We start from the raw sequence: 13,934 nt of genomic DNA, 5'->3' as shown, positions 1-13,934 counted from the left end.
AAGAAAAATTGTGATGTTATGCATGGTGGGGGCATTTGCCTTTAGGTAGGTCTCCTGCAAGCAAACTGGCTCATGCTTTTTCAGGAGGACCTTGATGTCGTCAGTATTTTGCTGGAATCCACGACAATTCCATTGTAGGAATTTAGCCATTATTTTGGCTTGGTGGGTCACTAGGTGGCTTCCGAGGTGCTGAGGTTTACTTTCAGCCTTGGCTTTATCTTTTTTGGGGAAGTATGGATGCTGATCTGCATCCATTTCCTTCTCCGCAAAGAGTTCCAAGACTGATTCACCCAGTACCTCCTTATCCATTACATCCATTGTTTCTAGTATTATGGGTGGCTCTTCAGATTTTTTTGGCTTTTCTTTACCACTTGGTTTTAGTGGTGGAGCAAGAGGAGGTACGGATATACGAGTGGCAGCAGACTGTGTTTTTTGGGTGGACTTTTGTGAATACAATAAATGGCATGCAATCGGAGTGAATGACTCTCGTGGTGGTATAGTCATTCCAGTTTGTGTACCGATAGTGCACTTCGCAGAAATCTTCTGAGCATATGAAGGCTACCCGCTATTTATTGGTTGGATGCATTTTCTAGCCTCTGGGTAGGAGGTATTCATCTCTGTTTTTAGTTTTTGAATTTCCTTTTCATCTTTCCACTGCTGGCATGCTCTAGTGTAGGCAGGAGTGCTCTCTTTGGCAATTGACACAGATCAGTTTGGAAGCTGAACATTCCTTGTTCAAGCATAGGCGGATACCACGACAAGCTGTTTGTGAGTGGCCATATTTTTTACATTTAAAACACCTCAGTGGGTTTGGAATGTAAATCTCACTGGGCAGTTTAAATAGCCTGCCTTGATGGAATTTTATGGCCATGGAGTGTTGAATGTTAGGATGAGATTCCCATCCTTTCGCATCGCTATTCTCTTAACAGCTGTCACCCCTTGGTCTTTCAATTCAGAGCAGATCTCTTCTTCAGAGAAATGAAGAAGGTCCCACTCTGATATGACACCTTGTGAAGAGTTCAAAGTTTTGCGGGGTGTTACACTGATCGGCATTCCCTGTGTGGATGTAGCTTTCAGGATTTTTTCTGCTTGATTTGTGCTTGAAGCTTTGACTACAAGATTGCCAGAATGTAGCTGTTTTACAGATTTTATGATCCTGCCAACCCTTCTAATCCTTTCTGGATGAAGAAGGCTGATTCCTGATTAACTGCTCTCAGGTGGAATGCAGAATGAGGAAAAGCAGTGTCACAGATGGTGTTATATCCTCAGTTCAGGCTCTAACAGAATTTGTGCCATTCTCATCTGATCAATTAGGTAGGCACCTTGTTGGGGTCCCAGAAGATGTAGGATTTAAATTACTCATATGAGTAAGAGAAAAATTTCAGATGCCCTAAGTTCCTCACCCACCATGGAGCCCTATGAGGGGATGCCCACTCGTGAAATAGCAGGTACTGCTATTTCACGAGTGGGCGAATGGGATGCTAAGTTCACTTAGGAGCGAACTTAAGATGGGATGCTAAGTTCACTTAGGAGCACCATACGCCCATTTCCAATAAGCCTTGATCCCATCTCAGGACCAAAGGGAGGGAGACTTATTGGAATGCTGTTGACCCTAGCAGTAAGAATCATCTGCTGATTGATCCAGTCGGGCCGAGACTTCCTATCTTGTTGAAGCAGGGACAGAAGTGGGGTATTAAGGCTGGGCCCCTCAACCACCAGGATCTCCCTTTCCTAGTTTCCATGGGTAATGGCGCATGGCTGCACATACCAGATTCCAATGATTTAACGCTGGAATCAAGATATAGGCATTAGATCCCAGTGATGCTAATCTGGAAGGCCAGCAGCATCACTGGGAGGTCCCTCACCATGTACAGGTGCCCACATCGAGTGGGAGGCTGCAGAATGCATGTTTTTGTCATTTAGTGTTTCAGTTTTCCCTCCAGATTAGTCTGGTGTCTGTGTCCTTGTTAACAGTTGAAGCAAACTAATCCAGGCATTTTTTTTTTTGCATTTCTTCTTATTTGACAGAACTTGGCTTTGAGTCTTTTAATGTTAATGAGGTTACTAGTTGTAGGGATATATATGAAACAAATTCCAATCTCTATGTTTTTCCATGGGTGGTGAGCATAAATTCCTGATTCTGCCAGTAACTGATGTGTTTGCATTTTCCAGGCAAGTTTTTATAATTACAAAGGTAACAACTTATACAATCTGGCTGGTTATATGTTCAGTGACATTATCTGCAAATATATGCCTCTAATCTTCAGTTTGACGATGAAATGGGACTATTCATCATCAAACTGAACATGAGAGGCATTTTTATTCCAGTGTGCCCTAAGAAATTTTCAAGTGGGCAGTGCAATGAAGGCAAGTTTACCAGTGTTTGGAACCTGCAAAGAATAAGTAAATGATCACTATTTAGTGGGTTATCGAGAACTGATCACTCTGTATTAGCATATATAGTAGAAGAACAATTGAAACATCAATTGCAGTCATGCATCCTGTAGAAAAATGGATATAGGTAGGCACACCAACATTCAACAAGGTAAGCTGATAAGCTTCAAGCAGGGATTGTATTAGCCTACCTCTCTTGTTGGTTGTTGGAGACCACCACAGTAGATGTTGAGCATTAAAATTCCTGAGCAAAAGCAGAATGGAGATGCCAGCTGATTTATTAGATTTTCTAGGTCATCTGAGGAGCACAAGAAATTAGGGGGAAGGGGTATATATACAGAAGCTACTGTAAGAGTGATATCAATTACAGCGTGCACTTCCACTACTTCTAAAGGAGTTTGAAGAGAAACATGTTTGGATGGGACATTTTTCTAACAAGAACCACTACCCCTCCATGGGCTGTTGAGTCAATACTCCCATCTTGTCTAAAGATAGTATAACTTTTAATGGTAGGGCCCATTTGTGAATTTAAATAAGTTTCCAGTATGGATATGCCTGCTGGTGCATACTGATTGATAAGTCCAAGTAAATCATCCCTTATATTCCAAATGCCTCTACAATTCCACTGAAGGATTCTTTCCATTATGTTGTTTTGTCACTTGTTTTTTTGATTCAGACTACTTTTTAATTGTAGATTTCTTGTATAGATCTATTTTTGTTTTGTCCTTCTTACAAAAGAAGAAATGTGTTTTGTCCATCTCATCATTCACATGTAGTTCTAAAATTCCATCTGGTCATTCTGTTCATCAATATCCATTCTAGTGAAGAAGCGACAATTGCAGTTTGATGGTTTCTGTTATTCTGATTTTGTTGTTGGAGGAATAAATAATTAGCATTGGAGGAACATCAGCTGGAATGGTAACTGAGTTATTACTTGCTGTTCAGCTGTTTGTTGTGGAGGACATTGTTTCAAAACAGAGATCAAGGAACGTGCCCAATTATTGACCGATATATTTGGAGGTACTGATACCTCTATCTGAAACTTTACTAACTGAAAATGTTGAACAAGAACAAGTGTGCATATGTATGCTTTGACTCTATTTTTATTATTTGACTTCTCACCTATGTGACTTTGTTCTCCACTTTATTTTTCTGGATTCCCCCCCCCCCTTTCTTAAATAATTCACATGTTCTGAGAATGCTGGATGGTTACCCTTACAATGTGAGCAATGAGCAGTGGTAACAGTGCAATCAGGTTAGTTGTTGTGCTTCTTTGATCCACAATTATGACACATTGCCCACTTGTAGCAACTATTGGGTTTTGCATATAGGTCAGATATGGCAGTAGAGATAGCCTTCTTTGAAAGATGTTGACAAGTTGGGAGAGGCAAAAATGAAGATTTCAGAACAAGATTATAGTCTTTCTGACTCATGAATCACCTTGCTTGGATGACTCTTTCTTCATGTAGCTCTTGGACAATTTCCTCCTCTGATACAGTTAATAAGTCCCATTTTGTTATCACTTCCTTTCAGGAGTTCAGGGCCATGGGAAGTAACTTTCACTGGATGCATGCCAAGGGTTGCCAGTTTTAACAGCTTTTGCAAAATTTTGGGATTATATAGTCTCTATTAGAAGATCGCCACACTGGAGTCATCTTACTGATTTCGGTGAACCTATAGATTCATTGCATTTCTGCACAAAGAAGGGAGATAATTACTCAGAGGCTGGTCTGATAGAGAGAGTGCAAAATGAGGAATACTGGTATCTCCTCTTTAGGGGTTGTTTTCAAACTCTTTGGTTCAAAAAAGTCATTTATCTCAAGTCTTGAGCTTGATGGTTCTAAAAGGGGAAAAAACATAATATTATCCATCTTTGCTCCTTTCAAGCCTAGGTGAGTGGATTTCTTCTCCTAAGCGTCTGGGCCTGCCACAGGAAGGAAGGAGCAGTACTGCTAGAGTGACCAAGCAGTATAAAAGTTAGTGTGTTATTTTTAAAGGAAAAAAAAAAAAAAAGAAAGATGGTTTCCCTTTCTGAAACTTACAGTTTGTAAGACTAAGTTTACTACTGATTAATGGAATGTACGAAAAAGTTTTAAAACTGAACAAGAATTGTAGCTTTGAGAAAACACTATAAAATCACTCAGAGAATCACTTGATCACTATAGCACTTGGTACCAGAGGCCTTGCCAGCAGGAACCAAAAAGGTGATCATCCCATTATATAAGGCATTGATTATGCTATGGAACACTGTATACAGGTCTAGGCTCTTCATTTTAGGAAAGATATAGATCTGTCGAAAAGGGTGCAGAGAAGAGCAACAAGATTAGTTGAGCAAAAGGATATTCTTACCAAGAAACATTGAGATTCTGAAAACTGTAGTCTCTAGAAACTAAGCATCTGTGAGTTAACCCTAATTGAAGTGTATAACTGAAGGGCATAAATTCAAATTGAGGAAAGACAGTTGTAGGATAGATGTGCAGAAGTTTGCCTTTAGCCAGCAGATGGTTTATTTCTGGAACAAACTTCCATCTGTCGTTGTAGAAGTTGATAGCTTAAACAGATTCAAGGCAGAACTAGACAAACATTTGGAGTGAGTGGATGGGTGAAATGAGAAGGGTGTGTGTGTGTGTGTGTGTGTGTGTGTGTGTGTGTTTTGGCTGATGCTATATAAGCTTGCTTTCTTGCATCATGTGCCCTTGCTAATGATAATGAGGCTTTAAGTAAATGAAATGCTGTGGTATCTTTACCATTTCTCTAATGAAACAAAAAAGAGAATATAAATTTAAATTGGAAAAGGACAGTTGCCACACTGATGTTCAGTAAAAAAATTTCTGTACATCATATATATGTCCAAAAAAATTTTATATTTGGCTTTTCAGTAAGATTTGTCAAGCTGCATCAAATTTTATTAACATTAAGCCAGATTTTTACTGGCCTAATGTTAATAAAAGTTTCATTTTTAATAAGTCAATTCAAATGTAATGCCTCAATTCTCAGGAGATGGATTTTAATGGAATACTTCATTTAGCTCTTTTAAAAGGATTTATTAAGCCATTCAAATTTTCATTAAAATCAAACCAATAGAAATCAGGCATTTATTTATTTTTTACATCTGCCTGCATATAAATAACTTGACTTCCAGTAGCTGTGGAGGCAATTTTCTAAAATTTTACCTTTGACTCAGTTAAAATGATCTATCAAGCCTTCCTATATTTCATTAAAATTGGACCAATACAAGAGAGATTGACAATTATTACTTCTCTTTTGATATATATACATATCACAGAGTCTTCACATATACTGTATATTATATATTCAATTTGATATACCATATATCATGCATACCATATATTTAAATGAAGAAAATTCTTGTTGAAGCAAGGAATATATGTTTGTTGCCATGCACTAGGATGGCAATAAACATAATATTCTATGCAAAAAAAATCCTCTACTGGAGGAACAAATGGAAAATATGGGAGATGCATAGAAATAAAATGTTTTCAGTTCACACATTAAAGTAGTTTGCTCTCTGCTAGCTTTTTTTATCAGTTTACTAAATGTAAACTGTAGGCTCTAGAAATCATAATAAATCATGAATTATTATGATTTTCTTATTATATAAATAATAAACAGAAGAAATATTAAATACAAGATATATTTCAATTGTTATTAAATTCCAAGAAAAAATAAGTAAACTGCATTGTCAAAATGTTCAAAGTATACTGTAACTGTTTAATTTCTTTAACCACAGAGCCTGAAACATATGTTGCATTTAATTGTTTCTCACAAAGTTTTACAAATCATGGAGTGAATGTTATGTTGCGAGATTTGAGCAGTGAAGTAAATAATTACTTTCACATACATTATTAGTTCATCAACCAGTAATTAATTGGTAACAAGATAAATACAAATAGTTATTTATTTTTTACTTCTATGAAGCACAGCAAAAGAAAAAATTCAATTAATTTAAGAAATAAAAAATCTAACATGCTGAAAACACAACTGCATATATTAACTATGAAGTCAACTGCAGGTCATATAATGTATTTTATATATTCAAATCAATATTACTATGTAGTCAACTGCAGGTCAGTGGTCCAGAATAAGCATGGAAAAAAAAAATAAATAAGAAGTTACTAGAGAAAGGAGTGAGCAGATCCTTTGAAATATATTCAAACTCAAACCTAGCAATTGGGACTGTCACTCTCATGTGATACTTTTCAGAGCTAATAACACATGCCTACCAATTAAGATCTGACTATGTATGACTGCAACTCAGAAAAGTGCAATGCATGTTGCAGAAACAAGAAGAAACTACATTCATTTTTTTGAAATAAAAAAAAAGAAGAAAGAAAAATAAACAGATGCCTACCCAAAGCCGCCAAGCCATCTAGCAAAAGCCACATATGATACTATCACAAAGATATATAATTGACAAAAACTTGTATGTTTATAGGCACACTGGCTGACACAGCATATATAAAACTATATCTCAAAATTAATATGATTGGACTCTAATATCTAAACTGAATTATGCAAAGTTTAATTTGAATAATGGTTCATCAGGCTAACGCCTAAAAGAGACTAATATGTGATCATCAATACATGAATATACTACATTTAAATATAAACTATCTTTTCACAATAAAGAGCCCAGATGCACTTGGATCATTTCAAATATAAGAGATTCAAACAGTTATTTTATTTTAAATTATAAGAAATAAATAATTTACATTTTAAATAATAAGAGATAAATATAATTTTCATTTTTAAATAATATGAAATAAATAATTAGCATTTTTGAACAGTTATTTCGTGTAGCTATCAATAAAGTAAAAGCAGTACTCTTTCCAAAGCCATGGTGAATGAAAAATTTTGCTAAGCATCATATTCTAACCTTAAATTTAATTTAAAGAATAAGTACGGTTTGAATAGCAGTAGCAATCAGTCAATTTCTCACTAATTAGGAATAATGAGCAAGAGAGAGAGAGACACATCAGAGAATATTACTTCAACAAACCACCTGATCATATTACAGTTTAAGTAAGACTGACATCAGGAAACAAGATGTTTCAGAAAGTTGTGACAAAGTTTCCTATGCTCATACTCAATAAATTGAATCCATTATATTCTTCATGCTACAACCTAGTTAATCCACAATATTTAATCCTAGTTAACCCCAACATTCAATGTTTCTATCAATGAGATTACTTTTTGTTTTGAAAAGAAGTCGCAGTGCAATGGCATCCTGTCCTTGTTAAAAAAAAAAAAAAAAAAAAAAAAAAAAACCACTATGCCAGGGATGCAGGTATACAATGAATTGAAGAAAATTGTAATGAATGTTGGTACAACTTACAGTAGTAAAACTCTATCCTGAATACGGACTTCATGAAATTGCTGAATTAACAAACAGCATAGCATCTTAAACACATCAGTCCAGAGTGATGAAAGCAATAAAAAATAAAGTGAATTGTGAAAGCTGTAGGCAATGTTGTCAAAATTAACTGGCATTACTAATTGGCCAACACGGTTCTAAATAACAATTTCACAAAATCAGTGATATATAAAAAAGACTACTTTTTCATAATGAATATCCTATCATTAATTCCGTGCTGATGACAATGAGTTACCTATATTATGACCAACAGCAGTGAGTGCATCATTTACTACATGATCTTGGCATTACATATTACACTAATATCTTTCATGTCAACAAAAGAAAACAATATCTGAGACATACCACACAATTGATTACTATTCAAAATGCAACAGTACTGTACATTAAATGAATGTTTTACACATTCTAAAATATATTGTGAGACATTTTCACTGGAAAGACTGATGTAATAGAAAAAAGGTGCAATAAGAAATAAATAATTTACATTTTAAATAATAAGAAATAATAAGAAAAAAATAATTAACATTTTTGAATAGGTATTGCTGTAGCTCTCGCTAAAGTAAAAGCAGTACTCTTTCTAAAGCCATGGTGAATGAAAAATTTTACTAAGCATCATATTCTAACCCTTAAATTTAATTTAAAGAATAAGTACAGTTTTAATACCAGTACTAATCAGTCAATTTCTCACTAATTAGGAATAATGAGAGTGAGAGAGAGAGAGTGAGAGAGAGAGAGAGAGAGAGAGAGAGAGAGAGAGAGAGAGAGAGAGACATCAGAGAATATTACTGTCAACAAACCACCTGATCATATTACAGCTAAACCCTTATTTCACCCATCCACTCGCTCCAAATGTTTGCCAAGGCAGAACTTGACAAACATTTGGAGCAAGTGGATGGGTAAAATAAGGTGTTTTTTTTTTTTTTTTTTTTTTTTTTTTTTTTTTGGCTGATGCTATATAACCTTGCTTTCTTGCACCATGTGCCTTTGCTAATGCTAATTTTAAAATTATTGTAACCAAGGTAAAGTTTTGGCTTCTTTTTTTTTTTTTTCTTTTTCTTTTTTTTAGGAGCATTAGCAACTAAGGCCATATTGCTCCGGGGATATGCAATGGTCATTCCCTGAACGGGCTCGAACCCTGGTCTAATCAAGAAGCATGTGCTATGCACTGCTCCTCCTGCCCACCTGACTACGGAGGCGCCAACCAAAGTAAAGTAGAATAATTTATGCGAAGGATTTTATACTTTTTTAAAGTAGTTAATTTTTATGATATTGCTAAGTTTCTATTTTTTCTGAGGTCACAATAACTAAGTTTGGCTTCATATATATATATATATATATATATATAAAAATGATAAAGATGCAATGAAATTACTGAAAGTCTTAGTAATCAGGAATGAGAAATTAAAATTTATAAAAACTTTTATAAAAAATATATATAAAATATATATAAGACTGGGTTATGGATCCAGAGTAATTACGATAAATGTAGAAAAAACCAGCAACCCTAATGAAAAATAGAAGACCTGGCCTAATGCAGTGGCTCCTATGGTTTTCTCTGCCGACCCCCCTGACGAAGTAGTTAAAGTCCTAGGACCCACAGCTTTAGGTACTTACAATAATTATGCTTATATTAACTGCATTTTATTTCAGGTAATTTGTTTTTTAGCATACAGGTTCTCTCAATTCTTCCATGGCTATTACACCTGATAGCTCAACTCCCCTACCAAACACACAAATACACTGATAATTACCTTTTTGTCTCTCTCTCTCTCTCTCTCTCTCTATATATATATATATATATATATATTAGTATAGACAAAAAAGTATGTATATATATATATATATATACACATACATACACAGTTGGAATATACATATACATACATACATGCATGCATACAAAGTGTGTGTGTGTGTGTGTGTGTGTGTGTGTGTACACACCCACACCCACACACACCCACACACACAGCTGGACCTCTCTCTAACAAACTTCCATATAACGAATTTTTCTATGTAGTGAATTTTTTTGATTTCCCCTTAGTAAAGTTTTAGTTTCCGTATAATAAAGAAAATTTCCATAAAACGAACTGATTTCGAAAGACCTGGGTAAGCATTGTTCACACCTCTGGCCTTTAGGCAATAAAGCTGATACTGTAGAAAGCACGAATTAAGAGCTAAAAGAATTAAGAATTAATCCCATTAGCTTTTAAGATCTAAAGGGATTAATTCCACAAATTAAGAGCTAAAACATTCCATAATTCAATGATTCTGGTAAAACCTTGCAGGAGGAAACTGGCCAACCATGGAACAGAATAGAAGAAGATGGAAGGTTTTGACAGAGGTCTTTGCCCAGCAGTGAGTCAGCAATGGCTAAAAGGAAGAAGTAAAACCTATGCAACCTATACATTACAGTACAGAATTGCACTGGTCAACTGCTATCTATGTGTCTACAACCATTGACAAATATTAAAGCATATTCCCAATGCAGACTTTGGCTCTGCTCAACCCATTTTCTACTGTAAGCATCCTCTTAGAGAATTAGGAGAGGGTTATTTTCCTTTATCCTGGAAATTTATCTGCTGTTTGGAAGAAATGAGTCATCCACACTTTCACTACATTGCACTGATCTCTGTTTACATGGTAGGTACAAGTTTTCCCTAAATCCGTTTTGTTTTAGCTGCTGCACAAATAACCTTACAGCATCTAAGAGGAAATCCTTGAGTGTAGTGCGAAAAAGTAGAGGTGCTTAATAGGCTAGATCGAGCCATTTAAAAAAAAAAAAAGAAATTGCTCTAAAATTTGGTATTCCTGCCAGTTGTGTGTTAACCATTCTGATAAACTGTGTTGCAATTTTCAAACTGTTCGAGAAAACCGGATCCAGTCAGAAGCATGTGAAATTATGCCTGTATGAAGATGTAGATGAAGCCATTTTTAAGTGGGTGAAGTTGATTTGAGACCAAAACATTATTATTATTATATTATTTCTCCCTGATTGGGAGTTCCACCTCATGACGGGTATTGCTAACGAGTACACAAGGTGGTTATTGTTATGTGAAGTGTTACTGCTGGTCGAGGAACTCTCTGACTATCCTACAGGTGTTCAAGGATTGGGAATTTCTGCTGTTCCTTGTAGGTGTTTTGTGGGAGACCTATTGCTGCTAGGCTGTTATGTAGGGTCTTTGGCATCATATTTGTGGTTGACACGATGATTGGGACGGTCATTACTTGTTACATATGCCACATCTCTTTGATCTCCTGTCTTAGGTTTTTTTCCCATGGGTTTTCTGCAGATTGCCAGTGTTGGGTATTACTATAAAGACATTATAGTAATACCCAACACTGACAAAGTAAAGCCATTACTATGTCAGTGAAATAGGTAGCCTTTTCCTTCTTGTCCACAAGGGTTATATCCGGTCTATTGTAAAGGATTGTCCTATCCATTATTATGGTGTGGTCCCAGCACAGCTTGTGGGTTGGCATCTCTAGTACTGCCAGGGGTTCACACTAGTAGTATGGTACACTTTCATTGATCAACTGGTATTTCCTTGCCAGCTTCTGATGTATTATCCTGGCTACCTGGTTGTGTCTATGAGTGTACTCAGTCTAGGCGATCACCTTGCATCCTGTAGTGATGTGTTGGATCGTTTCTAAGGCCAGATAGCATCATCAACATGTGTCATCAAACACTCTGGGCTCCTTGGCAATGTATTTTCTATAGTTCCTGGTGTTGATTACCTGGTCTTGGATGGTGAGCATGAATCCTTCAGTCTTGGGGAAGAGCGTCCCGCTCGTGAGCCATGCACTGGAAGCAATTTTATCTATGTGATCTTGAGGGAGATCATTGTAGTGTCTACCATGGAGTGTCTTCTCTGCCCATCTTTCTAGCTTCATTTGTGCCTCCTGGTTCTGGGGACTCCTTGCTTAGGTTGAGTAGGGTATACTGCTTGTCTATCTTCCTTATGGTCTGCTGGAGTGCTGCTGTGTGTTTCCGGAAGTAATCCTTCAGGTTAACTATCACTGTCTTCTGTTGCTCAATGAGGTCTATCAGGCCCCTTCCTCCTTCTTTCCAGACAATTGTCAGTCTCTCCACGGCAGATTTCAGGTGGCGTTGGCAGCTCTTGGTCATCACTGTCCTTGTCTTTCTCATGATACCCTTCAGCTCTTCAACCCTTCAAGTTCAACCCTTCAGTAATTAGGGTTGAACTTGAAAGTGTCTGCAATTCTGCCCAGACACGATAGGAGGGAGTATATGATGAGAGCCTTGTCGATCAATTCGGCCCTGGAGGGATTGTGCAAGGCTCAAGGGGTAGAATTTTTTTCAGCCTGGACTGTACTTGTTAACAGAAGAGATTGCTTCTACAGGGATGGGATACACTTAAATAGAAAGGGTGCAAGAATTTTTGCTGATGCTGTCGAGGCAGTGTTAGGTGGGTCGGAAAACTGCTAGTTGGGGGGGATACAAGGACTAATAGATTAACAGTAGCCACTGGCAGAGGTGGAAGTGATTCTTGCACTGCTTCTATTCAAATGAGCAGAAGTCTGAAAAACAAGATGCAGGATATTTCAGAGACTGCTGGTAGTCATTGCGTTACAAGTAAACACATGGGTTGTGTTAGGGTAGCTAAGAATAGAAACAGGTGCATGTATACCTGCGTGTACACCAATGCTAGGAGTTTGGTAAATAAATTTGATGAATTTGAGGTATTGCTCAAAACATCAAAGGCAGATATTGTTGGGATATCAGAGACGTGGTGTCACACAGATATAAGTAATGCGGAACTGGAATTTGGGGAATACAATGTATATAGAAAGGATAGACAGGACAGGAGGGGAGGAGGGGTTATGCTATTAATTAAGAAACACATAAAGTCAAAGGAAGTGAAGCCAGTTGACATCGATGGACAGGGCAGTGTCGAGTCAGTTTGGTGTGACATAAGCATAGGGAAATCAAAATTGAGAGTAGGAGTGTGCTATAGGCCTAATGACTCTGATGAGTATAATAATATATTGTACAGGGAAATAGAGTGGGCCAGTAAATCAGAGAGTCTTATAATGGGGGATTTTAATTTCCCAGATATTGACTGGAATTTGTGGGTTGGTCACTCGCACACTAGCAAGGCTTTTGTGGATTTATTGGATGATTGTTTTCTACATCAGCATGTTCGTGAGGCAACAAGAGGGAGCAATACTCTTGATCTGATTATCAGTAGTGATTCTTCATGCATTAAGAACCTGCAGATAAATGAACCACTAGGTGGCAGTGATCACAGTGTGTTGAAGTGGGATTTACTCAAGGAGGTAACTACCATCAGAGGTAAAGGGAAGGGTTTTTGTTTTCGTAAAGGCGACTATGATGGTCTGAGACAGTATTTAAATTCTATACAGTGGGACCAACTGATGATGTTACCAACAGCAAACTCAAAATGGGAAGCATTCAAGGAACTAATCTTGGTGGCTACCAGGCTTTACATACCAACTAAGAAATATTGTTCAAGGTTTAGGCTTAAATGGTTGTCAGATGGACTAATGAGACATGTGGCAGAGAAGAAAAATGCATGGGATACATACAAATTAATGGGTGACATGGAAGCCTATGATAGATATAAGTTGGTCTGTAACCAAGTCACAAAGGAGATTAGGCAGGCAAAGGCAGACTACGAAAAATCCTTGGCAAAGGATGCAAAGAAAAACAGAAAGGAGTTCTTTACATACTTGAACTCGAGAAGGAAAGGGATGAATCAGATTGGTCCACTGGATATTGATGGTTCAACAGTTGAGGATCCTGCTCAGGTGGCTAACAATCTAAACGAGTATTTTGCATCTACATTCACGCATGAGGAGTTATTCAGGAAGGAGAATGATGTAGGTAAAGTAAACATTGGCAGTGAGCTGGATGATTTTGTAATAACTGAGAGGAAAGTGGAGGAGAGATTGTTGAGGATAAACATAAAAAAGGCACCTGGGGTGGATGGGATCTATCCAGTTATATTAAAGGAGGCAGCAAAGGAAGTATGCAAACCCCTAGCCATAATTATGAGAGCTTCTTTGGACTCAGGGGAGGTACCCATAGACTGGAGATGTGCAAATGTAACCCCAATTCACAAAGGAGGATCAAAGGCTGACACAAGTAATTATAGACCTG

At 37.0% G+C, this 13,934-nt stretch overlaps 1 protein-coding gene across 1 annotated transcript in view; it reads right to left on the bottom strand.

Annotated features, from left to right (window-relative positions):
- LOC150080869 (voltage-dependent calcium channel type A subunit alpha-1-like) overlaps positions 1 to 13,934 on the bottom strand; it is a 1,489,217-nt gene that overhangs the window by 789,154 nt on the left and 686,129 nt on the right. The window contains exon 28 of the mRNA XM_090381686.1: positions 7,751 to 7,815. Within this exon, the coding sequence (XP_090237812.1) occupies positions 7,751 to 7,815 (65 nt within the window). The remainder of the gene's footprint in view (positions 1 to 7,750; positions 7,816 to 13,934) is intronic.

The sequence above is a fragment of the Mastigoproctus giganteus genome, chromosome 9 (genome assembly GCF_048544385.1).
Source record: "Mastigoproctus giganteus isolate SK-2022 chromosome 9, ASM4854438v1, whole genome shotgun sequence".
NCBI classification, from domain to species: domain Eukaryota; kingdom Metazoa; phylum Arthropoda; class Arachnida; order Uropygi; family Thelyphonidae; genus Mastigoproctus; species Mastigoproctus giganteus.
This window is presented reverse-complemented; position numbering and strand designations above follow the sequence as displayed.